Source organism: Pipistrellus hanaki, assembly GCF_964339955.1.
Source record: "Pipistrellus hanaki genome assembly, chromosome: 12".
In the NCBI taxonomy this organism is placed as follows: Eukaryota; Metazoa; Chordata; class Mammalia; order Chiroptera; family Vespertilionidae; genus Pipistrellus; species Pipistrellus hanaki.
The window spans coordinates 23,535,863-23,563,300 of NC_140514.1; the positions used below are offsets into that span (position 1 = coordinate 23,535,863).

Below are 27,438 nucleotides of genomic sequence, written 5' to 3' on the forward strand. Positions count from 1 at the left end.
TATATCTGTGAGCCCCAACAAACATCTGAAGGTCTCTCCCACAGCCTGTCTTGTCAAGAAAGGTTGGAAGGGTAAGCATGGCTGAAGGAGAAGTCTTAAAAGGAGCTGTTGCATGGCTGTTGATTAGAAAACAGAAGATTGGCCGAAACCAGTTTAGCTCAGTGGATAGAGCGTCAGCCTGCGGACTGAAGGGTTCCGGGTTCAATTCCGGACAGGGGCATGTACCTTGGTTGTGGGCATATCCCCAGTAGGGGGTGTGCAAGAGGCAGCTGATCAATGACTCTCTCTCATCGATCTTTCTAACTCTCTCTCTCCCTTCCTCTCTGTAAAAAATCAATAAAATATATTAAAAGAAAAGAAAAGAAAATGGAAGATTGTATTTGATGGCAATCCAGAAAAGCCTTGTCTGAGTACTCTGTCAGGTCTTGCCTCCTGGAAGCCTTAGCTGCTGAATGAAAGGCACTAAGCAGAGGTCACCAGGACCATGAATGCCTTGGAGCGTCAAGTGGCCAAGAAAGTAGAGGGTCTTACAGATGGAACATGTAAATGAGGGCGGATCTATGCTTTCCTCATCAAGTGATCGTCTACAATGTGTACATTTTTATTGCATAAGCTTGCTAGTTCACAGTGCATGCCATGGACTCAATATTTGCTTCCCCGCTCCTATTTATATGTTGAAGCCCTAATTTTTAATGTGGTGATGTTTGGAGGTGGGGACTTTGGGAAGTAATAGGATGAGGTCATGGGAGTAGAACTGTCATAATGAGATTGGTGCCCATATAAGGGGATAAAGAGACCAGAGCTCTCTCTCATCCATGTGGGGATATAGCAAGAAGGCAATTGTCTATAAGCAACGGTGTGCTGGCATTCTGGTCTTGGACTTATAGACTCCAGAAATGTAAAATGTGTCTACTATGTGAGCCACCCAGTCTGGTATTTCAGTATAGCAGCTGGAGCAGACTAACACATTGGAGCTCTTACATGTATTTTTCCTGTAATCCTGTCTAGCAAAGGAAAACTGGCACTATCTTTATGGATAAAGCATAAGGGATTGAGATGTGGAGAGTTATAAGGAATAGAGTGTTGGAAGCATCGTAACATCACTAGAATTCAAGAATCTGTTTTCCCTATCAGACTCACCCTCCCCTACCCATCATACAGAAATAAATCAAAGAAGAAACAAACAAGCAAAAACCCAAGCATAAAAATACACACCTAATACATTATTCTCTTTTTGAGCAGGGTAGCTATTAGATATTGCAAAGTTTATTTTAAGGACCCACACAGAAACAGTTGAAAATAGGAGACTTAATGGATACACTAAAACCACATCAATCCAAAATGTGACAAGAAAACAGCTTCTTGTGTTTTTGGTGAAGCAATAAATACAATAAAACAACTTATTTTCAGAATGTTTATGGAGAACAAAAATGAGGTAAGGACTTTCATTTCTAGATACTAACTACTCATGTTTGTTTGGCCTGGGTCAATAACGACAACTTAGTTGGCCAAATTCTAACATTTCCCAACTGCTGACTAAGTTAATTTGCAACTTAAAACAGGCATCTCAGTTTGCAAACCCTTGGACTAAAGCCAGTCTGATCCCAAGCTTTACCCAGAAATGAGCTGACACACTGGAACTTGAAAGCAAAAATGTAAATCAGATCATTCACGTGGTTGTTTGAAATAACCCATTTAATTTCTATCATTCACGATGATATTGGAGCATGCCCCATGGCCATGTGCTCCATGGCCCCACCCCAGCTTCTTCTCTAGCCTCATCTCCTACCACCCTCCCCCTTTTAATTCTCCAACCACATCATATAGGGACACTGCACATGTTCATGGATGTTCTTTCTGTGAGTTGGATTCAGACTTACACATCCATTTCAGTAGCTTTAACTAAGGATGTATGTTAGAATCATCGAGGCAGCTTTAAAAAATGATCAATATTTGGCCCTACCCTAGACAAACGGAATTTAAAAATTCCTGGAAAAGGTAGGCCTGTGGTTTATTTTCAAAGCTACCTACGGGATTTTAAAGTGCAACCTGAGGTGAGAAACACTGAGCCTTGCTATTCTTTTGATGCCCAAGGACTTGAATCCCCTCTTCCCGTTCAGAATCTAACTGTCCCAACACTGGCCCATAGTTTTTTACTCTCCCTCTTGCTTGGTTATTCCAGGAAGTAGGACTCAAAGTTTCTCTCCCCATTAATTCTCAGAGTCATAGAAGGCCGGGGTAGAAATGTATTTACACCTACATTATCTAACAGGAGGTGCTCAAGGAGGAAAAGTGGATTGGAACCCACATTTTCTAGCACTGGCACCATAATGGCTATAGTTACTTGGTTTATTTCCTTTCCTTTTATCTGTGCTGAATGAGTTCCACAGACTGAGAATTTGGAGGATCCTCAACGTTTTTAGTGTGCTTGCAACAGTTCTCACCCAATAAATCTTTCTTTATAAGTCCCTCTGTTAACTTTTTCACCCCCTGTGATTTAGGAGTAGAGGGTGGAGTGTCAGACTAGTATTCTCATTTTTATATGCAAGTAAATCACTTGATTATATTTTTTTTGTCCTTATGTTATCATGAATATTTCAAATGAAATTTATATGGTTCATATTTATGGTTTGGGAGCTATTTCACATTTTGGCTCATTGCGGTCTCATCTGCATATACGTATCTCAGCTGATGTTGATTGGTCTCATTTACATATTCATCATGCTCCTATTTTCAAAGATATTTTGTTATATACTGGCTTTTCTTCCCTCTCCAGTGTTATAATGGCATGGAAGATATGTTTTTAAATTGCTCTCATTTCCATACATAATTTTCCTGGTTACCATAAATCACCACATTGTCACCTAGCCCCCCCACCCTATTCAGTGTAATCTTCACACTTTATACCAAGCTGACATAAGGCTCCAAAGTAATTAAAGTCAATGTAAACAGTTTACGATGCACTTTGCAAAGCCACTTCACGCTGCAGAGTTTAATGCTTTCCTTTTTCCCCAGCTGGCCCCAAAGCAGGGAAGAGGGTTGAGACGGTGATGCTGATGAAAGCTAAGGTGTGAACAGTGATCATTTCATTTCTGATGGTGACACTCCTGCCCCAGTTCTACCAAGAAGACTTTCCTTTTGAATTCAGGCAGAGGGGAGTGGGTTAAGCTGGGTTAATGAAAGAAGGAGAATCATCAGCATGGGCTTGGGCAGAATCATTGGATTCTTTCAACCATTCTAACAGGAGGAAGAGGGAAGAATCAATTTTATCAAATCCCCATCCACCCTGCCCATAGAGACCTTTCTCTTCTGGATGAGAACAGGACTAGTTTTCTTTAGACCTTAGTTATTTGCCCAATTACTGGCATGTAGTCTCCACTATTTCTCCAGCAACAACATCAGTTTTTGTCTGTGGGTCTCCCTCCCTGACTCCAGGTCCATATGGTTGGGGTAGATGCATTCAATTCTAAGAATGGAGCCTGTTTACCCCAGCCACGGCCAATTGGAGCATCACATTTCCTTAGCTGCTGTGTTTGGTCCAGGGATGGTTATGTGATCTAAGCAAGTCATACCAATCTACAGATTTTTTTGGGATAGATCAAGAAAAGGTTAGCTCTGTCTTTCTGAATAGATCCCAAGATGGGAAGGCAGGACTGGGACTGCCTATACTGCCACTAGTGGTGGGGCTAGTGACTGAAATGAACATAATGGAAGGAGACCTTAGAGAGGAAAAGAGCCCAAGTCCTAAGGACACTGAACCTGCATAGGGATGTTTCTGAAGCCATTCTTTCTCTCTGATTGTCAAGTTAAATGAGCCATTAAATTCCCTTTTTTCTCCCTTAAGCCTGTTTGAGGTTTATTTTCTTTTTCCCTTCACAACAAAAGGAATTATAACAAATGCAGTTTGTGCCACTGATTTTGCACATATGAGCTTGCACATTTTTTTTTGTCCTGGGTTATATTTAAACTCTAGCTATGTAAATGTCTAGATCATAGTAGATTCTCAGCCAGTGTTCAAATGCCTCTAAATTTGTACATTATTTATCATTACTATTCATACTATTTAGTGTTTTCTTTTTATATCTGGATACCTTGTCTCTTCAACTAATTATATTTGTTTATTCATTCATTTTTTATTCATGCATCTATCAGTTATTTATTGTATTTAATCTGTGGATCCACTATCAAGTGAAAGCACCATGGATCCACTATCAAGTGAAAGCAAAAATGTCCTTGTGCTCATGGACTCTTTAGTCTAATAGGGGAGTTAGAAATTAATTAAATTATCACCTAAATATGTATAAAATTGCTAAAATGGTAGCCAGCACATAAAGACCAGTGCTGTTATGAGTGTATGGTATGAGTTATCCTCATTGGGAGACCAGGGAGGGCTTTCCTGGGCAAGTGACTCTGGTGTGGGGATCTGAAGGATGGGAGGAGCCAACCAACTTCAGACACTCCAGTCAGAGGGAATAGAGTGTGCCAAGCAAGGACCTTGGTTGGAAGCATAACATAGTACATTTTATGAACTAGAATGAGGCTAGTAGAGCAAAAGGAGAGAATGGGAGAGGTCCAGTTTCTTTTTCTTTTCTTAACTTTTCTCTCATCTTCTCTCTCTCTCTCTCTCTCTCTCTCTCTCTCTCTCTCTCTCTCTCTCTCCCTTCCTCCCTCCCTCCCCCCCTCCCTCTCTCCCTCTCTCTCTTTCTTTTCAATGATAAGAGCAGTAGTAAGGCATGAAGGGAAAGTGTGTGTGTGTGTGTGTGTGTGTGTGGGCGGGCAGATGTGGAAGGTGACATCATTCCATATGAATTCAGAAAATATCACTCTGATTGCTTTGTAGAGAATGGATTGGCTGAGGGGAGAGCATGCTGATGGAAGCTGGAGAAGGCAATACATAGATAAGAGTCATAGCAAGGAGTTAAAAGCAATAGAACTTATTGTTGTACTTTAATGAAAAATTAAGAACAATCAAGGGATCTGGAAAAACTCGTGAATTCTGAATTATTTATATAATCCAATAAATATGCTATTAATACTCTGAACATGAGATTGTGATTTGGAAACACTGAAGAGTTCTGGAAAGACAGGACAAAAGAGGAATATTTGAACTGGAGCCTGGAGGATAAGCAAGATTTCTGTTTCAATTTTAAGTGGAATTTTAGGCAGAGGGACAGCATCTACATAAGCCCAATGTGAAAGTATATTTCCTCCCTCCCTCCCTCCCTTCCTCCACCTGATACTATTTTTTAATCTCTCTACGTGTGCTAGGCATTGTCCAAAGAACCAGCCATCGCATTCTAAATAGGTGATACTATTTCTGGTAATTAAAATGTTTGGAAAATGGCACATTTTCCTACCTGGTGAAAGTGTGTGATACAATGCATGTGCCAGGGCTTATAACTAAATCCATAGCAATAAGGGCCCTTCCAGTTTCTTCTGCAAGTGAGTTTGAGCCATGTAGGTCTGGCAGCAGAGTGGTGGGGAGATTTAAGCTGGGACAGGCATGGCAGCCTCATGCAGGAGGCTATCTATGCAAGTTAATGAGACTTTGGATCTAATGGCAGCAGGAGTGAGAGGAGGGCATTCTGGAAATGATTTTGTGGGAGTGTTAATAGTACTCCTGTAGCACCTGGATATGAGGGACAGAGGGGCCTGAGTCAAGGAAGACAGAATTTCCTTGCTTAGGAGTCTGGGCAGATGGTGATGTTATTCTCTGTGCTGCATGGGAAGATGAGAAATTTAAGGATAGAGATAATATGCACATATTGAATTTGAGGCACTTGCAGTTTAATTAGGTGTGGATATTTTGGAGACTTTCCATTTCAAAACAAAAATTACAGTCTCAGAAGAGAGGTGGGGGTTAAAGATGAAGGTTAAGGTGCCATGATAGTATGACACTCTTTGATGAATAATGATTTAGAGATATGACTATAAAAAAAGAAAACTAGCCAAAAATGGATCCCCAGAATATCTGAACTTTGAGGAACAAGAAATATAGAGAAATGGCTTATGGAGCTGTCTGGGAAGGTAAGAGGGCAGGCAGAAGGGTGTGACATCACTGAAATTAAAAGGAAGAAGAGCATTAAGAATGTCATGAATGGTCAGTAAAATCCATTTCAGTACATGTAAGTTAAGTACCAGGAAGACAAAGTAGAAGTAATTAGATCAGCCAGTTATGGTATTGTTAGGGACTTTGCTGGAATAATAGAGTTAGGTAATCGGTGGCCACCTTGCCTGTGGGCAGCCTATGGAGTGATTAAAAGGAAAGAAGAGGGAGACAGTGAATACAGGTGCTTTTTCTAAAGAGTAGTAGTGATAGGAGGAGAGGGGAAGGTAGCAGGGAAGGGAGGCAGAATTTATACAGAAAGCTCCTCCCCAACCCCCACTTCTTTTAAATAAGAATAGGTGTACCTTGGATACACGCTGAAAATCAATGAAAGGAATTTTATGATTTCTGGAGAAGGTGATATTGGAGAGGAAGCCAATATTTATTAAGTTCAGGAAACTGGTTAAAAACTGAAGGAAAAAGAAAACGCAGGGGATAGCTCTGGAAAGGAGATGAGAACTCATAGAGAAGGGGCGACAATGAATGAAGGTGAGCAGAGATGGAAAGGCACAGTCTGTTCAGAGTTCAATTCAGTACTAGTCTCTCTACCAGGTAGTGCTTTTGAAACCTTAAGACATAAAGGGTATTGGAAAAAATAAGATCACTATAATTTTAATTTTTGTGTACTCACTGTGCTAGCGCAGGCTGATTAATAAAGACATGAGGCAGAGATGGACAAGCTTCATCTGAGGAGGGTGAGGAGTTTCTAGCTGCCCTGTCTCTGAAATCATTGCTATGTCAGCTCAGCTCAACCATTTAGATCACTCCAGAGAGGTCTCATCTGAGGCTGCACGTCCAATTAGCGGTCAGTCACATTGCTGATTGAATTTTATTAAGGTGGATTATTTGTGATATCTGATATTCCTGTATTTTGGTATAATTTTGATGCAATTATGAGGCATCAAAATCATCTGGTCTATGTTAATTTCAGGCAGGGGAATAGATAATCCATCAGGAGCACACCTTGAGCCAAAAGCTCTCCAAATCTATTGCTTTCCTGTTAACCTTGGTGAGTTCTGCTCAGATGAGTGCCTCACCTTCCAATTCCTGTGAGTGTTGAATGTCTTCAAGAAGGTAAATCCGAGGGGCTCTCATCCACCTGGAGGTTTCTCACACTGAGAAATTAGAGAGCACATAAACCACCTGCCCCCTTTAGAATACCTCCTTTAGCCCCCAGGTGAGGAAATCAAGGCCCTGACAGATACAGTGACCGAATTGCGGTTACACAGTGAGTTTGTGTTAAAACTAACACCCAATCCCAGGATTCTGACCACTCCCCTCTAAGCAGGTGGTTTAATAATAAATTCTTTCATTCATGGGCATCTTTCTCTTTTCCTCAAACCTCAGTAAATATTCTTCTTAAATGATGACAGGGTGAGGGAAAGAACCAAGAGGAAAAATTGAATGGCTTCAAGAAGGCGAAACACATGTAACCTTGGAGGGTAGCTTTCATTCTCTGTGTGATCTGTTTATTTGTTGTAATTATTGGCACTTAAGTCCTGAAATCTGGCTGCCACTGCAGTGAAGAATACATTTTTTCCCAGCCCGAAAGGCCTGGGAGATGGAATTAAGAGCCTTCAAAGGGAGAGTGGGCTACCTAAAATATGGGAGAATTTGTTCTGCTTTTTATTGCTGCTTGCCATTTTGAGAAAATCCTATTTGGTACAGTCCCTACGTACACTAACCCAATAAGAAGTGAATGTTTGTGTTAATGAAGGAGTTTTCTCTTATCAAAGGAAACCTCCCTCAGTGCTGTAAACTTCCCCAATACTTTTAAATGTTTATGTATCGATTACCACTTGTCAGCGTGGCTTGGGAACAGGAAGCCTAGCTCTCAAGCACAAATGTTAGGTGCTGCTGTCAATTAAATATTAGTCAGAAATGATAGACAGTTTCCCTGAAGAAGAATGATGTCAGCAGAGAAAACGGGCTTTTGTTTGCAAAAATTCCACTCATGAGTACTTTGGAAACAACACCTTATAGAAGAGAGCAGTGAGAATTCTTGGATTGCTTGTGTTTATCTCAGTGCCCCACTCTGAAAGATTCCACATTACTGTCTGGGAACTGTGATGCAGAAATAAAATGGGAGCCAGTATGGAGAGTTTTCTGGCTTCTAAGCAGAGGGTATCCCGCTAGGTGTGATCTGAAGCTGCTGCCTATAGCCAGACTGAGGCCTTCACACACGATATTGTCAGGTACATACATTTTCTCCAGGTCCCCAAATCCAGAAAACGCTCCTTTTGGGATGACTCGAAGCTTGGTGAGGACAAACCTCCTGAAACGAGAATGGACATAAAAATATGACAGCCGATCCATTCATAAATAAGTGCCTAATGCATTATTATCAGCTAACAGCAGCTAAGTCTTTGCCATTTAATGATGGTTGAAATTGCTTTTACATGGTCTCTCTTCATTTTCACCACAAAGCAGTGAAGCAGTGAGGCAGCCAGGCACCATTTTGTATAAAAGGAAACAGGTTTAGGAGGTTAAAAAAGTTGCCCAGCGTCACACAGCTCATGGTAGAGCTGAATATGAACCTTGCTTGTCACCATTTTGCCTACTGTAGCCCTTCCTCTACTCCAACCCTGAATACCTCTTCTCTTTTTTGTCATTCGTAGCTGACCTTTCAAAGAGACAATGAACCCAATAGTAGCAGGCATATTTTAAGAATGTTCATTGCCTGTACCTATATTAAGTGTTTAAAATATATATTGATTTTTCACAGAGAGGCAGAGAGAGGGATAGAGAGCTAGAAATACCGATGAGAGAGAAACACCCACCAGCCGCCTGCTGCACACCCCCTACTGGGATCTTCCAGTCCGCAGGCTGAAGCTCTATCCACTGAGCCAAACCGGCTTTGGCAAGTATTTAAAACTTACTATAATTATATCCTTTCTGAAGATGAAGAGTCTTGATTTCCATTTCCTGAAAGGCTATAAACTAGGTAACCTGAAGATATTTCCACTAAAAATAGCATAGATTTCTTAGATAACATATAAAAAATATTGTTCTAAATACATTGCTGAGCTTGTAAGAATATATGAGGAACCTCCAGGGGTCCAACTGAAAACCCGAGTAATGAATGCAAACCAGAATACTAAGAGGGTAAACTGAAGCCAAAGTGTGGGGAAGGGCAGTTTTCCTGGACTTTTTAGCCAAAGGATTTGTGTTTTGATGGAAAACTAGTACATGAGATGAAACATGGAAGAGAGATGAAAAGATCCTTTTCTTCCCTCTGTGCATTCTCTCTCTTACGCATTTTAGAAAGAAAGGTACAGAAAATGGGTGACAATTTTCAATGAAATATAATCTGAAAATATTTTATAATTTATAAAAGACATAAATCCTCAGACTCAGAAATCTCAACAAAGCCGGATAAGAACAAAAATAAGTCTACTGCCAGATATCAATTAGTTAAAACTGTAGACAATAAAAATATTTTAGGTGCAAACAGAGAGGAAAAAATATATTATCATCAAATTAAAAATTAGAAAACTTGTAAACATATCTTCAGAATTATTAGAGAAAATAATTGCCAATTTAGAGTACTATATCACAAAACGTTTATTTTCAAATGTGATGCTAAAGACACATTTAGACAAATTTAATTATCCACTAACCACAGAGTTTTAGCAAAAGAATTCCTTTATTAATATCTGTAAGAAAATTTAATTCAGTGGGGAAGAACAAAAAGCAAGAAGGAATGCTGAACAAAGAAATTAGTGCTCCTTATTGAATAGGTGGGTTTTCATAATCATTAGAAAGCTTACCTACTTAATAAGAAATACTAACAAGATATTGACTAAGAACTAAGTCACAAACAAATTGATATCAAACAAATCATTTTCTTTGGCAATGATGCAATTAAACCACTTTGAAATCAACAAGGAAATATAATTAACTCCACTCCATCCCAAAACATGTATACCCAACAGGAAAGCCTAAACCAAAACAAAATAAACATCCTTTTAAATGATAAGGGTCAAAGAAGAAATTACAATAAAAATTAGGAATTATTTGGAATTTAATTAAAATATAACATATAAAACTTATGGGCTTTAGTTTTAGTTACTTATAGATAAGTTTGAAGTTTTATTATACCAGAAAAAGTAAAAAGATGGAAAATTAATGAGCTACACTTCCAACATAGGAAACTAGTGAAAGAACAGCAGAATCCTGGAAACAGAAAATTATAAATCTAATATTTATTTATTCTATTTGTGGCCAGAACTTAAGGGGGAAACTCAAAAGCTGTTTAATAAGAAAATTTATGAAATTAGGAACTGTTGATAAAAATGTTTTGAGAAGATAAACACTCAGCTAAACTTAATTTGATACATAGAGTTTAAGTTCCATCTATACTAAATGTAGTATTTCACAATTATAAGGTTAAGTTTCTACATAAATTTATTGCTAAGGAGGGTAAAAATAACTTTCTTGTAATATTGAAAAATTTATTACAATAGTTTCAAGGACGTTGATTTAGAAATCTAACACTAAAAATGATTGTTATAGAAAAATAACATTATTTGAATGTTTCTTAAAGAAAACTGTTTATAACTTAAAGTTGCAAAACCAACCTATCATGCCAGGCTTTAACCAGAAACTTTCTGATAATTAATTTGTTATGTTTTTATTGATTTAACTGTAATTAGTTAAAATAAAATGTGTGTGCAAATTTCTTTTAAATAGGGAGCATTAGTAAAGGCAAAAGGAAAAGGAACTTTATTCTTAGTGAATTTTCATTTTAGAAATAAAGTAAATGAGTCTAACAGATTAACTTAAAGCACAGTGCAAAGTTTAAGTACTCCTTGAGAGAATAAATCTAAAGAAAGTGGAGAGAAAAAATAATCAAGATAAGAATAGAAATTAATTAAAAACAATGAAGCGAATCAATAAAATCAAAAGCTAATTATTTAGAAAGATTAAGAGAATAAAAATATGTTAACTTTAAGGAAGAAAATAAAAACAATAAAACAATGAAAAACATGAAAGGTGGCACTTAACTACCAGTATAATGGGTTTTAAATGAGAGAAAACTAAGAATAATTTTATAACATTAGGTTTGAAAAGTCAGACAATATGGATAATTTTCTTAGAAATACATATTTAACCAAAAGTGACTCAAGAAGATTAGAAAAATTTAGTAGGTCTATAAACATTAAAAAATTGGATTGGTAGCTTAAAAGTTACCCACCATAAAACAAGGTCAGCATCATCTGACTTAAAAAAAATTCTACCTCTTTAAAATAATAGAAAATCTCAATTTGATACAAACTATTCCAGAGACTAGTAAAGAGAATACTCTCCAGCACATTTTATGTGGCTGGTGTAACATTAGTAATAAAGCCAGACAGATGCAATAAAGTAATGAAAAGATTTAAGTCAATCTCACTTATTACTGTAAATAGATTAATCTGAAATAATATAGTGCCAATATATATCCAATAGAGTGTAAACAAATAATACATCATCATCAGTTTGGGTTTGTTTGAGAATTCAAGGGTTGTTAAATATCAGAAAACTTAAAGAAAATTTCCACATAGCAGGAATTAAGAGAGAAAAGCCACATTATTTTCTCAAGAGTTATAGAAAATGTATTTGATAAAAACAAAAACCCATTCATGATAAAAAAAACACACAAAAAAACACACACAACTTTTGACAAACAAGGAAAAGGGGGAATATTCTTAATATGTTAAAGAATTAAGTCTATCAACCATTACAATAAATATAGTCAATGGTGAAATATTAGACATATTCCATTAAAATTAGGAATGAGGCAAGGATTTCTGCCATTACATATTTCTTTAATCTTGTACTAGATATCTTGTCTACACAGTAAGAGAAGAAAAATATATGTCAGGATTTTTTATTTTAAAACTGTCATTACTTATAGCTAACATGATTGCCTATGCAACAAAGAAACTTTATTCTTAAATAATCAGATTATTATTAGAACTAATAAGAAAGTCTAGTAAGGTATCTGGCTTTATAATTAGTACACAAAATAATTTGCATTCTTTTAATATTTTAAAATATATAAATTACAATGACCACAAAACATATACAATAAGACATTAAGAAAACAAGACAGCAATTTATGAAGCAAGCATAATCAAATATTTAATTTAAAGGCATTAAGAAAAGCCCTGAACAAACAAAATTAGCACATTCTAAATGGGAAGTCTCAATATTGTGAAGATATCTATTTTAATCAACATTAACCCATAAATTACATGCAAGACCCATCTAAGGCACAATATTGTTTTTGCTTTGATATGTTTGCATAGAAATTGACTGGCTGATGAATATTTATATGGAAAAATAGCCAAACCAATTTTGAAGTAGTAAAACAAGATCAGGGAAATTATAGGAAAGGCAATATGATTTTTATGAAGTTACAGTGATTAAAATGCTGTGGTATTGACAGGGATTAAGAAATAGATAAATGGAAGAGAATAAAGAACACAAAAATACAGTAGACTATAAAAGATAGGAAATGACAAATGACCAGGTAGTATTAGAAATCAATGGAGAAAAATATGGACTAATCAATAAGGGATACTATTGTTTATCCTAGTGGAAAAATAACATAAAATCCTTCCTTATTATCATACTAAAAATCTCACTTCTAGGTTTACTAAAGATCTAAATTGGAAAAAGCAAAACATTAAAACTTTTAAATAAAATACAATATTCTGTTTAGAAGACTTTCTTTAAAAAGACACAAAAAACCACAGACCAAAATTGGAAAGAAAATTTCTAATACACTTGACTATATTTAACTTAAATTTTCTGTAAGTCAAAGATACATGAAGTAATTGATAAGATGAGATATAGACTTGGGAAAGATATTTACAACACATACAACTAAAAAAGTGTTAGCAATCTGACCTTTATAACATAACAACAAAAATATACATGCAACCCAGTAGAAAATTGGCAAAAGATGTGATCAATGAGTTTACATAAGAGAAAATGCAAATGTCCAATAAACACATGAAAAAATGTTCAAATTCACTAGTAACTGGAGAATATAAATTTAAACATTAATTAGATACCATTACATGCCATCTCACTGGCAAACATTAAAAGGAAAACTTCAGAATAACAATACTGCAGATGTAGTGGAATAATGGGACATTTTCTATACTCTTGAAGGAAGGGTAAACTGCTACAAGTACTCTAAATAGCTGGTTGGCAATCCTATATAGTAAAGAGCTAATATGCAAATGGTCATCATACCCTCATGCCATCATATAATAATAGCTCAGCCATTCAACATTGGGGAGAGAGGAATGGGGACCAGCCAGGCACAAATGAGCTCGCAAGACAGGAATGGGGACTGCTAATTTCAGCCTGTCTTCCACTTCCTACCACATGGGATTGGGCTGAAACCAGCAGTCTGACATCCCCCGAGAGGTCCTGGATTGTGAGAGGGCATAGGCCAGGCTGAGGGACCCCACCAGTGCATGAATCTGTGCACCTGGCCTCTAGATTTTTATAAAGGTTAACAACCTGCCATATAAAATTGTATATTGTTTTGCACGAGTCATCTTTTTATCCTATATTTTTGATGTTTTGATATCTTGTGACTTTGTGACTTTAGAGGAACTCCTCCTCTCAGGACTAATTCCTAGAGTTGGCTTACAATTGGCCTGTGAGTGTGCCTTTCATCTGCAAAATAGCCAATCTGAACTCTGTGTGCCCCACCGCCTACCTTCTAGAGCCCTTACTCTCTGGGCCATTATTCCTCTGTCCCAATCACTCCTACTGGAGAGTCCATACACCCCATCGTCTGCTGAAATTATTCATACTAGCCAATTCTAAACTTGTTTGCCCTCTCTTTTCTATTCATTTAAATGGAAGCCAAAATAGTGACTCTTGCCACATTTTCCTGTGGCACCCTCTGCTTCCTGACTGACTCTGGTGTTTCCCCGTGTACCCTTCCTTGGTGTGGCATGCACTCTTCTCTTAGGATCTGTGAGTGTGACAAACTGTCTTTCAATGGCATTAGCCTTCTGATCTGTTGGCCTCACTGTAACTGAATAATAATAATAAAACTTATATATTAAAACATGTGTAGTAATGCATATCTATTTATGGAAAGGAAAATTCTGAGATTGATCAACACCAAAATTATCATAGTGCTCACCTCTGTGCCAGGAGGAAAAAGAGTGGTAAACAACCACATCTATAGTATTTTCTACTTTTTATTATACTATATACTTTGTGCTTGAAATATTTCATAATTAATTACTCAAGATTGAAATTCTCACCAGGCCATATCCCAAGCATCACTTATTTATTTGTTTCTTTTTAAACTTAGAGAGAGAGAGAGAGAGAGAGAGAGAGAGAGAGAGAGAGAGAGATTGATTGATTGATTTAGAAGTGGCATCATACCCTTCTTGTCAGATGGCACCTTTATTCTACTCTGCAAGGTGGAATAAAGTGCCTGGGTGATTTCTGTAAATAAATTTACAACGTATCAAGCCTCACTGTGAAAATAAATGTTTTCTTTACTATTGCAAGTTACTTAATATCTCTTCCCTGATAAATGAGGTGGGTGGGATTTACTGTTTTCTTTCCTGAAATTGGGAAACTTCAGGATCCTGTGAATGTGTCTTTTAGAAGAGTCTATTCACCCTTGGCCAAATTCAATTTCCCTTTTGGCTTAAAGGAGAATAGTTTTTAAAATCTCATAAAAAGCTTCTGGCCATCTGGAAAACAGCCAATATTCTTTTTGAGAAAGCTGCCTTTTTATGATGGCCCAAGTGTAAATGACACTGGGCTCTGTGGTCTTTGAATTTCACACAAGTTTAAAAATTAGAGTGAGAACAGCTTGGCAAAAGATATGCGAAAAAGAAATTGATCATCTTCCTGACCTCAAAATGCCAAGAGTTTTTGTGCTTCACACTTTTAGGTCAAACTCATCCTAATCAACTTCTTGAAAATGTGTGTATGAAAACTATGGTATACAAATGGGTGGATTGAACTAAATAAGTAAATCATCCAGGAAAAAAAAGATTTTAAATAACTTGATTTGGCTATTTACCATGACCCAGCAGATGACTACCCTACTGTCAGAATCATTTGGACATCCAATTGTTAGCATTTTTCTTGTTGTTATACATGGGTCTTGAAGACTGTGGGGCAGGGAATAGCGGGAAAGAGGTACCAAGGTAGGCAGAGGTGACTCCTATATACAATTTGACTTGAAATTTTACTTAAAAACAGAAGTTTTCCACATTTTGGCCGGAGTCTTAACTGTTTAGAACAATTGAATAGATTCAGGTGTTCCTCACCTTAATGTGGGTTCAGTTAGCATTAGCCCTTGACACACAGGATGTACACACAAATGCCAAGGATGCATTGGTGGTTGCGAAGTCTCCCTTGAGGGACAGACGTGTCAATGTTCTTTGTCTCCCCTCTTCCGTGGTATGGAATGGGCACTTGTCCCTCACCATAAGCCAAATGTGGGAGGTATTAGTAGAACAAATTAAAGGGGAGATATAGAGGCTGAAAGAGGACAAGGTTGACCTCTAAAGGTCAGAAGTGGCCAGCTGCTTTGGGAGAGAGCTGGTGGTCCATAGACAAGGGTGTGGGTTTCCCATGAGCCGAATCTGGACCCTGCAGAAGAGGGCTGGACGGCTTAGCCTGAGGGGAATGGACTTATTTTGATAATGAACTGACCCCAAAGAGACCTTGCAGGGAGTGGACTGCTGGAAGCCCGGGGCAGGGGAATCAATCTCTGGGAAGCACAGGTAGAGGTCTCCAGTGTGAGGAATCCCAAGGAGCCCATGTGCCACACCAGAGGGTCCTGAAGGCAGAGGGCCACTGTATCAGCAGCATTAGCTCCAGTGCCTTTAGCTCTAGGCTCCCTCATTTCTGTGCCCGACCCAGGTGAGGCCAGAGTCAGCAGCAATGGGGGAAGGAGATGGAATAAGAACGAGAGAAGAAATTGTTCCTTTCTTACCAGTTGTAGATTTTTGAGTCTGAAGCAGGCCCAAGCAGTGCGATAGGGCAGTTTTAAATCAGATGAAAGTGGACATTTAATAATAACAGTGGCCTTTCATTACATTTATGAGTCTGGAACAGTTATGCCTGCCCCATATTTCATCTGGGGTGGGGGATAATGCGTCAACAGAGCAGGTTTGCCTGGCAGTGGTAGTAAAGCAAGTGATTTTCTGTTTGTACCCTACTAAATCCATCTTGATCAATGTGCTATGATTTCTGAGTTGGTGGAAACCTTCCCCAAGTCATCCTTTGTAATGCTTTGTCGTTGAGAAAAAAAAGTATTATGAACATCATGGGAGAGTGAATGGAAGGAAAGGCATGGAAAACATTCATATGCTTATTTTCTCCCCTGTTATTTAGTTCTTATTACATGGGCTGTTGAGGGATTTAGGACAGGGAGGGTAATTTGGCTTTACCTTTTGGCACCATTTAGGATTGCCAGAAACATCTGCAAGTCAGGAGCTCAGCCACATGAATTGTCTACTTGATACTGAAATGACTGGAGAGGGGTGGTCCAGTTGTGTAGATGTTGTTTCCATTAGACCACATACTCAGCTAAATTTTTGGGTAATCTGTACTATGTAGACACTGGCACAAACTACTGTGTCAATTTATAATGCCAGGATGTTTCATTTAGGAGAGAAACTCATGAGTCAGGCACTACTCAGAGCCCAGCTGCAATGACACCTCACTGTGCCCTGAGCCTCCATGACTTCCCCTCCACAACCTTCCCAGAGTGGCAATTCCTCACTTTTATCATCTTCCAGGGAACAGGGCTTTCTAATAGCTGTTTTGAATCTGCTTTCCTTTTATTTCCATTTATGTTCCCCTTATCTCAACATCTGTACAGGGCTGATGAAAGCAATGTAGGCACTACTGCTAACTGTATATCACTGCTGACTTTATCTCTTTCTTTGTGTAACCTTTATATCAAGGTTGTGGAGACTTTCATTCCCGACTCCCCTGTTCCTTGTTTGCATTGAGTGGTTCTCTCTCTACACCACATTTTTATCACTTGTTCACATTCGTTTTATCACCTGTTCACGCTCATCTTCTTACCTGAATCTGATACCTGATTTATAACCCATTTATATAAAAGCTCAGCATGAAGAAGCAGCATGGTGAAGAGGAAAGATCACTAGGGTAAAAAATTAGAAATCTGGGCTCTGCTACTAGGTATGTAAGTGATTGAGAAAAGTCAAGCCCCATCTGTGGAGTGAAGAGGTTGGGACAGATGATCTCTAAGTTCCTATCAGATAAATTTTACAATGTGTTATATGGTAGAATCCTCTTCAAGTGCACTCCCATTTCAGTCATATAATTTTTAAAGCAAAAGCAGTAAGTTTATGTTAAGTGCTCAATACAGAGTGAAACCCACCTGAAGGGATTATTGAATAATAGTTAGCCCTTCTTTTCTCTAGTAAAGGTCAAAGCCACTTAAGCCTACCCTTTCCTTTCCATCCCTCTGCCACCACCAGGCTGGATCGCATTCCCTCATGTCTGCAGGCTTGGCTATGACTTACTAACAGATCCTCCTCTTCTGGTCTCTATTGTCCAGTCTGTCTCATCTACCATGATCAGAGTGCTCCTCCTAGCACTGCTTGCCTCGACACTCTCCTACTCAAAAGTAAAACAAGGCAAAAAAAAGCCATAAATATGCCTCTTCCATTGATCATCATTGCCTTTAGAAGTCTTATCTCATTTGTCTTCCCCTTGAGGCACCCCATAATCTATCAACACTTCCTTTTCAGTGAAATGATCTATTACTTCCTGTGTATAAATTCAAACTAGCCAAGCCCTAACCATTAAATAATTGGCCTGTGTTAGTATGTACTAAAATTCTACAAGTCTATGTACTATCTTCTTAGTATATGAAATCTATTTATATAAAACCCTAATATGCAAATCGACTGAACAGCAAAACAACCTGTGGAATGACTGGTTGCTTTGACATGCACTGACCACCAGGGGTCAGACACTCAATGCAGGAGCTGTCTCCAGATCACAGGCCCCAATCAGAGGTGGGGGGGGAGGAAGGGGGGAGCACTAGGCCAGCCAAGGCTGTGCAAGCTGGGGGCCCCAATTGTCCCACTGGTCACCCCACAGAGGGAGGTGGCCGACTTGGGCAGTGGGATGCAGGGCCAGCAAGCGAGAGGTACCAGGCCAAGCCAAATCTCCTTCATGTAAAAAATAAAATAAACTAACAAACATAAAGAAGCAGACTCAATAGATACAGAGAACAGACTGACAGCTGTCAGAGGGGAGGAGGTAGGGGGCTTCATGAAAAAGGTGAAGGGATTAAACAAAACAGAAACCAAAAAAACTCCATAGACAGACAACAGTATGGTGATTACAGAGCAAAAGGGGGTGGGGAGGTAAAGAGGGTGTAGGGGGGATGGATGGTGATGGAAAGAGGGCTGCCCTTACTCCGTCAGAGTGAATAAACAGGATTCCACTTTAATGATTCACCAGGGTCTCAGACAGCATCTGATAAAATGGCAAACATATTTTGCCTCTGAAGCAGTTCTTTTGGTCCCCTCAATTAATGTCAACCTGATTTTACTGTGATTTTTATTGACAACATTTAGCTCAAGATGCAATAATAAAAGGCGACTGTCACATAAAGGTCAGTTTAGAGCTGCTTTTGCTAAGATCTGAGAGGATTAACCAGAGATACACTTCCTTCTGGAATCTATGGGCTCTGGCTGACTATGACAGTTACCAAAAATGAAACACAGGAACACCAAGGAAAAGCTGATCACTGCTCCACGCACCAAAGATAAATTTAAGTATTTCGTAATGCACTTAAAACTAATGTCCGTTTTCTGTTTAGAAGCTCCACTCATTTAATCAGAAAGCATATGCCTTGAATAATTATCTTTTACTGACTGTGTAAAATGCAAATGTTGAATGTTCAAATGAACCCTGTTAGAGACAAGAACAAATGCATAGAACTATTTAAAATAGATTCAGAGAAAAGGGAACAGGACGGTGCTCAGAATGCAACCCTATATCTAAATTCACTCCCAAGATAATAAGTATGTTAACTATTATGGGGTTTTGAAGGATGAATTATTTAATCTTCAAGGCAATAACCTGATAATATCTATACCTAATCTTTAAGAGCAACATGTATTTTGACAGAGGGAAAAATCCTTAAAAAAATTTTATTTCCTCTGTGGGGATGAAAAGAAAGCATTATTCAGGATTGTGTGTTTTTTTTTCTAATAAGAACTAGACTAGATTTCACCAGAAATCAAGATAAATACCTATGCTTTGTATCAAAAGAACATAAAATAAAATTAAGCTCACATTATGCTTCTCTAGATACTAATTTTTAACCTAGAGCAGATTCTGAATAAATAGTTCATGTTATAATAGAAACAAAACAGTTGTCTACAATATTTAATTGGTAGAAATAAATAGCAATGGTAGATAGAAATACAGGGATCCTTCATTACAGATGCTGACATTTATAAGTGATAATGTCTAGAGTAACAGTATGTGGCAAAGCAACAGCTTTGCAGGAGTGACAGAATAGCATTGATACCTTGCATTTAACAGAGGACATGTCTCCAATTTCCAGAACATGGGGATACATTTCATGTTGCAGAATAAAATCTGTATCTTGACTTTTGACATTTCCTGTTTTGAAAACACCTATTGGTCTAAGCAATAGATGTTCCTCTTAAACGGGGCCTTTACACTAATTTTAGACTAAAACGTGGTGGTGAGGAGCTGAGTTGCAGGGGTTGGGTACAGATTTGCACAGTCTTGGCCAGGCTTTTCTAGCTCCGAACTATGCAAAACACACAGATTCTAGCTAGTAAGGGCACTGGTCACTGGACTGGGGCTTCACCTTAGCTAAGAGGAAGAAAAAGTGGGGGAAATGAACTAACATTTATTGAGGACCTGTTATGTACAGTTATAGTTCAAAGTTGCTTATTACTCAATCTCACTTTTAGTTCTTAACTGCAGTGTAACAAAGTAAGTATGTCTTTTAGAACTAACGTACAGCCTTAACTATAATAGTTTGGCTCAGTGGATAAAGCATCTGCCTGCGGACTCAAGGGTCCCAGATTCGATTCTGGTCAAGGGCCTGTACCTTGGTTGCGGGCACATCCTTAATAGGAGGTGTGCAGAAGGCAGCTGATCTATGTTTCTAACTCTCTATCCCTCACTCTCCCTTCCTCTCTGTAAAAAATCAATACAATATATTAAAAAAAAAAGAACTAACATACAATGTGTGTATACAGCTCTATGAGTCATAGATTCATGTAATCCCTACCACCACAATTGGAATACAGAACAGCGTCATCACCATAAAATTCCCTGTGGTTCAATGTTGAAATCACACTGACCCGCCCACTTTTAAGCCCTGGTAACCACTGATTTGTGTTCTGTTGCCGTAATTCTGCCTTTCCAAAATATTATATAAATGGTATTATGCAAAATATAACTTTTGAGACTGGCTTTTTTTTTTCAGTCAGTATAGTTCACTTGAGATTTATCTATTTTGTTGTGTAGGCCAATAGCTTGTTCTTTCCTTTTGCTGAGTAGTACTTTATTGTATAGAATACACTACTGTTACTCATTCATTCACCCATAGTAAGACATTTGAACTGTTTTCATTTTGAGGTAATTTTGAATAGGGCTACAATAAAAATTGATACGCAGGTTTTTGTGTGAATGTGTGTTTTCATTTTTTTTTAAGGATAAGTAGTGAAATTAGAGAGTCATAAGTATTTGCCAAATTGTTTTCCAGAGCAGCTTTACCATTTTGCATTCTCATTAACTGTATATGAAAATTCAAGTGCACTGCATCCTTGTCAGCACTTGGAAGTATCAGTTTTGTTTTTTGTTGTTTTGGCTATCCTAATAGGTGTACAGTTTTATCACATTGAGGTTTTAATTATCTTCTTAATGTCTACTGATGTTGAGCATATCTTCATGTGCTTATTTGTCATTCTTCTATCTTCTTTGGTGAAGTGTCTAAGTCTTTACCCTTGCTTTCTTTCTGTTGAGTTCTGAGAGCTCTGGATACATATCCTTCGTAGATATGTAGCTTAAAAACATTTTCTCCCAATTTGTAGTTTGTCTTTACTCTCTTAACAGTATTTTACACAGAGCAAAGTTTTTAATTTTGATAAAGTCCAATTTATCAATTGTTTCTTTCATGGATAATGCTGTTAATGCCATTTCTAAAAATGCTGCCTAACTCCAGGTTATAGAAATTTTCTCCAGTGTTTTCTTCTAATAATTTTATGTTGCACATTTAGATTTATGATCCATATTGGATTTGGGTTAATTTTTTTTAAATAAAAGTGTGAGGTTTAGGTCAAGGTTCTTTCTCTCTCTCTCTTTCATTTTTGCATATGTGCCAACACTATTTGTTTAAAGGTTATTATTTTCCATTGAGTTGCTTTTGCACTGTGGTCAAAAATCAGTTAGCCATAATTGTGTGGATCTATTTCTGGACTCTTTATTCTATTTCATTAATCTATGTATCTTTTTGCCAATGCCATATTTTCTTGATCACTATAGCTGTATAGTAAATCTTAAAACTGGTTAATGTAAATTCTCTGATTTTGTTCTTTTACAAACTTATTTTGGTTATTTTAATTTCTTTGCCTTTTCATGTAAATGTCAGAACAAGCTCTAATCTGTAACTACAAAAAAAATCCTGCTGGGATTTTTATTGGAATTATGTTAACTTATAGAACAATTTGGGGAGAATTGACATTTTAAATGTATTACATTTTCCAATTATAAATACAATATAGTATATCTCACCATTTATTTAAGACTTCTCCTGATTTCTTTCATCAGCATTTGTAACTTACAGGATATAAATTTTGTATCTATTTTATGGATTTATACCTAAGTATTTTAAAACTTTTTGAGCCATTGCAAACAGTATTGGATTTTATTTCTGCTTTCTCATTGTTCAGTGTTAATTTGAAGTAAAAATAATTTTTACTTGTTGACCTTGCATCCTGACAAGCTGATCCTAAAATTCATATTGCAAAAACTAGATATGGATGAAAGAAGAAAGCTATGGACTAATATCCCTCATGCATAGACATAAAAATCTTTAATAACACACTACAAATCAAACCCAGCAACATATAATAAGAAATACATACAATGAGCAAGTGGTGTTTATCCCAATAATGCAAGACTGCTTTAATATTTTAAATTAAAATAATGCAGTCCTGGCTAGTGTGACTCAGTTGGTTGAGTGTTGTCCTATGCATCAAATGGTTGCTAGTTTGGTTCTTGATCAGGGCCCAGATTTCAGGTTCATTCCCTGATAGGGGGCAAAAGGGCTTACAAGGGGCAGTCCATCCATGTTTTGCTCTCACATCTCTCTCTCCATCAATCTTAAAAAATCTTTGTAAATAAAATTTTAAAAAATTAATATTATCCAAAGACTAATTAAAAGACTAAAGATGAAAAATAAGATTATATTAATGAATGTAGAAAACATTAAGGAGGCTTCTTGACAGATAATTTGTCCCCTAATATTCCCCTCTTGCTACTCCCATGAAACATTTATAGTCCTATATAATAAAAGGCTAATCTGTAAATTGACCCAAAGGCAGAACACGGGGTCGCTATGATGTGTACTGACCACCAGGGGACAGACACTCAACACAGGAGCTGCCCCTTGGAGGTCAGTGCACTCCCACAGGGGGAGCACCACTCAGTCAGAAGCTAGGCTAATGGCTGGTGAGCACATGGAGGGTGCTAAGCACCTCTTGGTTCAACTGCCAGCTTAGTCCTGCTCCTTAAGCCAGCAGTCAGACATCCTCTGAGAGGTCCCAGAGTGCAAAAGGGCACAGGCCAGGCTGAGGAGACCCCACCCCGACCCCCGTGTATGAATGCTGTACACCAAGCCTCTAGTGTTAAAATGAAATGAGACTAGGCTTGATGATCTCTTTAACAGAAAAACAAAACAAAACCAGTTAAGCTACATAAGTGAAACTTAATCTAGCACATTTCATGAATGTAAAAGAAACTTAATTTAGGTTATGTCTTGTAAGTGCTTCTGATAATCATAAGTGAAACTGAAGTCATCTTCTGAAAATGATATAAGATAATCAGTTTTAACCAATCCCCTGCTATCTGGAAATCCTCATTGTAATAACTAATCATTGTAAAGGTTAAACAGCATCCTCATTTTCACCTTATAAGCCATCCTGTAGCGTCCTGCCTCTGAGAGTCATGCCATTCTCAGGTTTGAATTATCCTTGTGTGTGAACAGTTTGTTTCTTGCTTAATAAAATATTAATATCAATATGGCTGTCTGAGTTTTCTTTTGACAATAGAAAAGGTCATTATGTAGCAAACCCTCACATGGAGGAAGATTAAAGTAGATTTAATCTTTGCAAAATGCTGACCTTGACCCCAGTGACCCCTCAGAGAAAAAGGGGTGGTCCTTGAAGCTGGCAAATTGCTTTTCTCCAGCATCCCAGAAGGCTGATCAGACTAACAGGCACACCTTGACCTTCTGGTCAGCTGTTGCCATTTCCCTGCAGTACAGACAGAGGCTTGCTTTGTATTGAGTAGGAACCGGTGGTGTTACAGAGAGGCCCCTGGAGCCAGAATTCTTTGTGAAGGAGGGTAAGGGTAGAAACATGGCGGTGCTTTTGTTTGGCCAGAGTTTATAATGATTCACCATGGAAAGTTGCTCTGAGAGCCATTCTGCTTCCATCCTCTTTCATATCCATCAAGATTTTTCTGTTACATAGAAGAAAAGGGAATGTTGAGAAAGAGGAATGTTTCTGTTCTTTGCATTCTAGTCAATCTGTAACTTTGATAGAAGCAAGTTGATTTACAGAGTTAATAAGGGAAAATGGTTTTTAGAAAGATATATTTTGTTCCCGAGGACCTGTGGGATGGTATGATAAGAGACTGGAGGATGCCATGAATGTGAAAACTTAGTTGCTTCGCATAGGTCTTTCTTTTTGGAAGGAATAGGGCAGACAGAGAAGGGTACAGTCACCCCACCCACCCAGGCAATCTAGCTGGTCCAGCCCTGCTTGGCCCTGAGAAGCCTGAAGCTCCTCTGGGTATGTGGCAGTGGGAGGGAGGAAGATGGAAGAGAAAGGAGAACAGATCTCCAAAACTACTTGGGGCATGTGGAGGGTGAAAAGGATTTGTCAGTGGAGACGCCAGAAGAAAAGTTCAGTGACTCCAGGTAACAGATAGAAATATTTGTTTTGAGTAAAAAAATTAATAGATACTAAGACTTTGGGGGAAAGGGTCCAAGCCATCAATTCTGGACAGGGTAATTGCAGGAGATGAAGATTTGGGGCCAGTCATATTTGATGCTTCTCAAACATAACACAATGCTTAAAGATTGAGTGTAGTTTAACCAAGGTAATTTGGTTTATCTGAATATTAGGAATGGTCTTAAATAGAAAAAAAAAGTCAGCCTGCACTGAAAGAGCAAGGGTAATTTCCTTGGTGGTGGTGGTGGTGGTGGTGTGGTGTATGTGTATATGGGGTCAGCGATGGGGGTGAGCTTGAGGGGAGTGCTGTTGGTATTTATATGCCTCAATTGTGTTGTGTTGGTAAACTCCCTCCTTAGGTTTACCCACCACCCCAGTTACTCCTGAGACTCGATGCCCTCTTTCCTAAGTTCAGTGAAAGGGCTATGGTCCCAAGAAAGCTTACTTAAGGTCACTTCATGCATTAGAAGGCCAAATACCTCTCCTTCTGTGCTTAAAAGCAGACGTTGGCAATTACATTCCAAAAGTCAGGAAGCTGAGAAGAAAAAATAAGTGGAAAATATTTAAATGAGAAAAACAATTGAAGTTTCTGCTTCCTCAGAAAGATCAGGCTCTGCAAAGTAACTCTCATCAACGTGCCTATTGGTTCTCACTCCCCAAATGTCCCATCTCAATCTCAAGACTGATACATTTAGTCTTTCAGAACAAAGCACCTCTGTCTTTGTAAGCTGTCCTCCCTTGCCATCCAGCCGGGAGCTGTAGGACTCAAGGTCACTAGTCAGATAAACAAAGCTCTACTAGGAGATGCGTCTGGATGTACTGACCTTGATTTACATTGTGGGGCTGGTAGGATCTTCCAAGTGGAAATGAGAGTTGAATGCTGACTTACAAGAGGTTCGTGGCAAGCTGAGGATAACCCCTCCGTCTGTCATTCAGAAAAACTAGACCTTACCTCAAAAGTAAACTAAATTACCTTAAGCAAATCAGTTAATCCACCCAGACCTCGGTTTTCTCTTCTGTAAAGTACATATATGATCATCTGCTTTGCCTTCTGACTAAGTTATTAGGAAGGCCTAAGAAAGCAATTTTTGGTAACTACAAAATCCCATGTGGTTGTTGTTAGAAATTTCAAGGATGTGAAGATAAGGCTTTCTACCTTCCCACCTCTCTTTATGAGTGTCTAGGCCTGAATAGTAGGATCAACTCCCAGCCAAATTGTAAAATTGACTGTATCCTGGAATCTTGTCTTCCCTTGTCTTCATCCTTCCGTATGCACCCACATCCCTATCCTCGAGCCAACAGCAGGAATTCTCTCCCCCACCACACCCCACTTCAATCCTGGTTCTCCAGGCATCTCTGATGCAGTCACTGATCCCTTGGTGTAAATGTGTCATTGCACATCTTCCTGGAGTATGTGTGGTCTATCGTCAGTAGCCCCAGAAGGAAAGGCCATGTATTTTATTCATCTGGTGTCTTAAAAATAATAGCTGTTCAATAAGTACATGTTGAACAATAATTGATCTATCTATGATTATACAAGAGAAATTTGATTGACAATGGTTAATCAAAAAATTCTTAACAATCACTGCCTTTTATTGGAAATGTACTAAGTGACAAGAATAATATGGGGGTCAGGTGACTTTATATACCTACTTTGTAGTTCTCTTAATAACCCCACAAAGCAAGAATAGCTATCCACTATTGAAATTGGAGTTGAGAGAGGCTAGGTGACTTTCCCAAATTTATACAATTATTAAGCAGAAGAGATGAGTTTCAGAAAGACATTTCTGAATACAAAAATGGAGGCCTTTCTTTTCTCTCATGGCTTTGAAACGCATACTGAAATATATGTTGAGTACATATTCCTCACCTGGACACATCAGTACATAGCAATATTTGAGTGTTTTTATCTTCCAACTCTCACATACCTTTTGTCTCCTTAGCCCTTGCTTTGGTCTATATGTGTCAACCAAACCTAGCTTAGAATGTTGGTATCTTGAGATCTAGTTATAAAGTAGGCAGGGGGCCTGAGAGGCTTATTAAGTGTTGACAATGTCCCATCTAGAATTGTATGCCAAGAATCTATCATGTAACAGCTGAGCATGGAAGGTTTCAGAAATGAAAGCAAAACAGAGTGAGGCATAGTGCAGAGGGAGAGTAGTTTGGGTGTGCTTTTGAGAACATTGAGAGTGGGCTGGAATGGAAGGGCAAGTTGTGTTCTGAAGGTGAAGGTTACTGTGATGAGGGGATATACTTCAGAGACAGTTAAAAGGGTCAAAAGTTTAGATAGCTAACTATATATGGAGCATTGAAGGGTCATTCATACATCCATTCCATAAATATTTATAACCTAATATGTGCCAGGAGTGGAACAAATGGACAATTAGAAAAGTTGGGAAATGGAGGGGAAATAGGGCAACTGTAGTTTTGGGTATGAGAGCTGGTCAAATAAAGAGAAAACCACCTGCCATGGAAAGCATCCTGCTCCGGTCACAACCTGGCACAGCTCAATGTCACTTTGAAGCAGCCCTCTGTAATCCCTCAGAAATTGCTTTCTCTCCACACGAAGGGAATATGGAAAGCAACTCTGCCACATTAGGAAAATGAAATTTCAAGTTAGGAAAAGGATATGATATCCTATATAATCCTATATAATAAAAGCCTAATATGCAAATCAATTGAACTGCAGAATGACCAGTGGAATGATGGTCGCTATGACACGCACTGACCACCAGGGGGACAGATGCTAAATGCAGGAGCTGCCCTCAGGACCCTCAGCCAAGGAAGGTGCCAACAGTCCCCTACCCCCTTTGATTGCCCTGCTGGTCACCCCCCAGAGGGAAGTGATGAGTGGCAGTGGCATGGTGATTGAGGAAGTGGGGCTGGCCAGTGAGCGGGCAGGACCAGCAAGTAGGCAGCTCCATCTTGGCCAAGACAGGTACCAGTACACCCCTTCCCGTCCCCCAATCACCCTGCTGGTCACCCAATAGATCAGCCCTGATCACAGGCTAGGCCTAGGAACTCTACACATGCATGACTTTCATACACCGGGCCTCTAGTCCTTCAATAAAGAAG

The 27,438-nt window shown here is 38.4% G+C and overlaps 1 protein-coding gene across 1 annotated transcript in view; it reads right to left on the reverse strand.

Moving 5' to 3' along the window:
* The window catches only part of FSHR (follicle stimulating hormone receptor), a gene marked incomplete at both ends in the record, with an annotated part of 119,357 nt that overhangs the window by 59,342 nt on the left and 32,577 nt on the right, over positions 1-27,438 (reverse strand). The window contains one exon of the mRNA XM_084901011.1: positions 8,310-8,381. Within this exon, the coding sequence (XP_084757137.1) occupies positions 8,310-8,381 (72 nt within the window). The remainder of the gene's footprint in view (positions 1-8,309; positions 8,382-27,438) is intronic.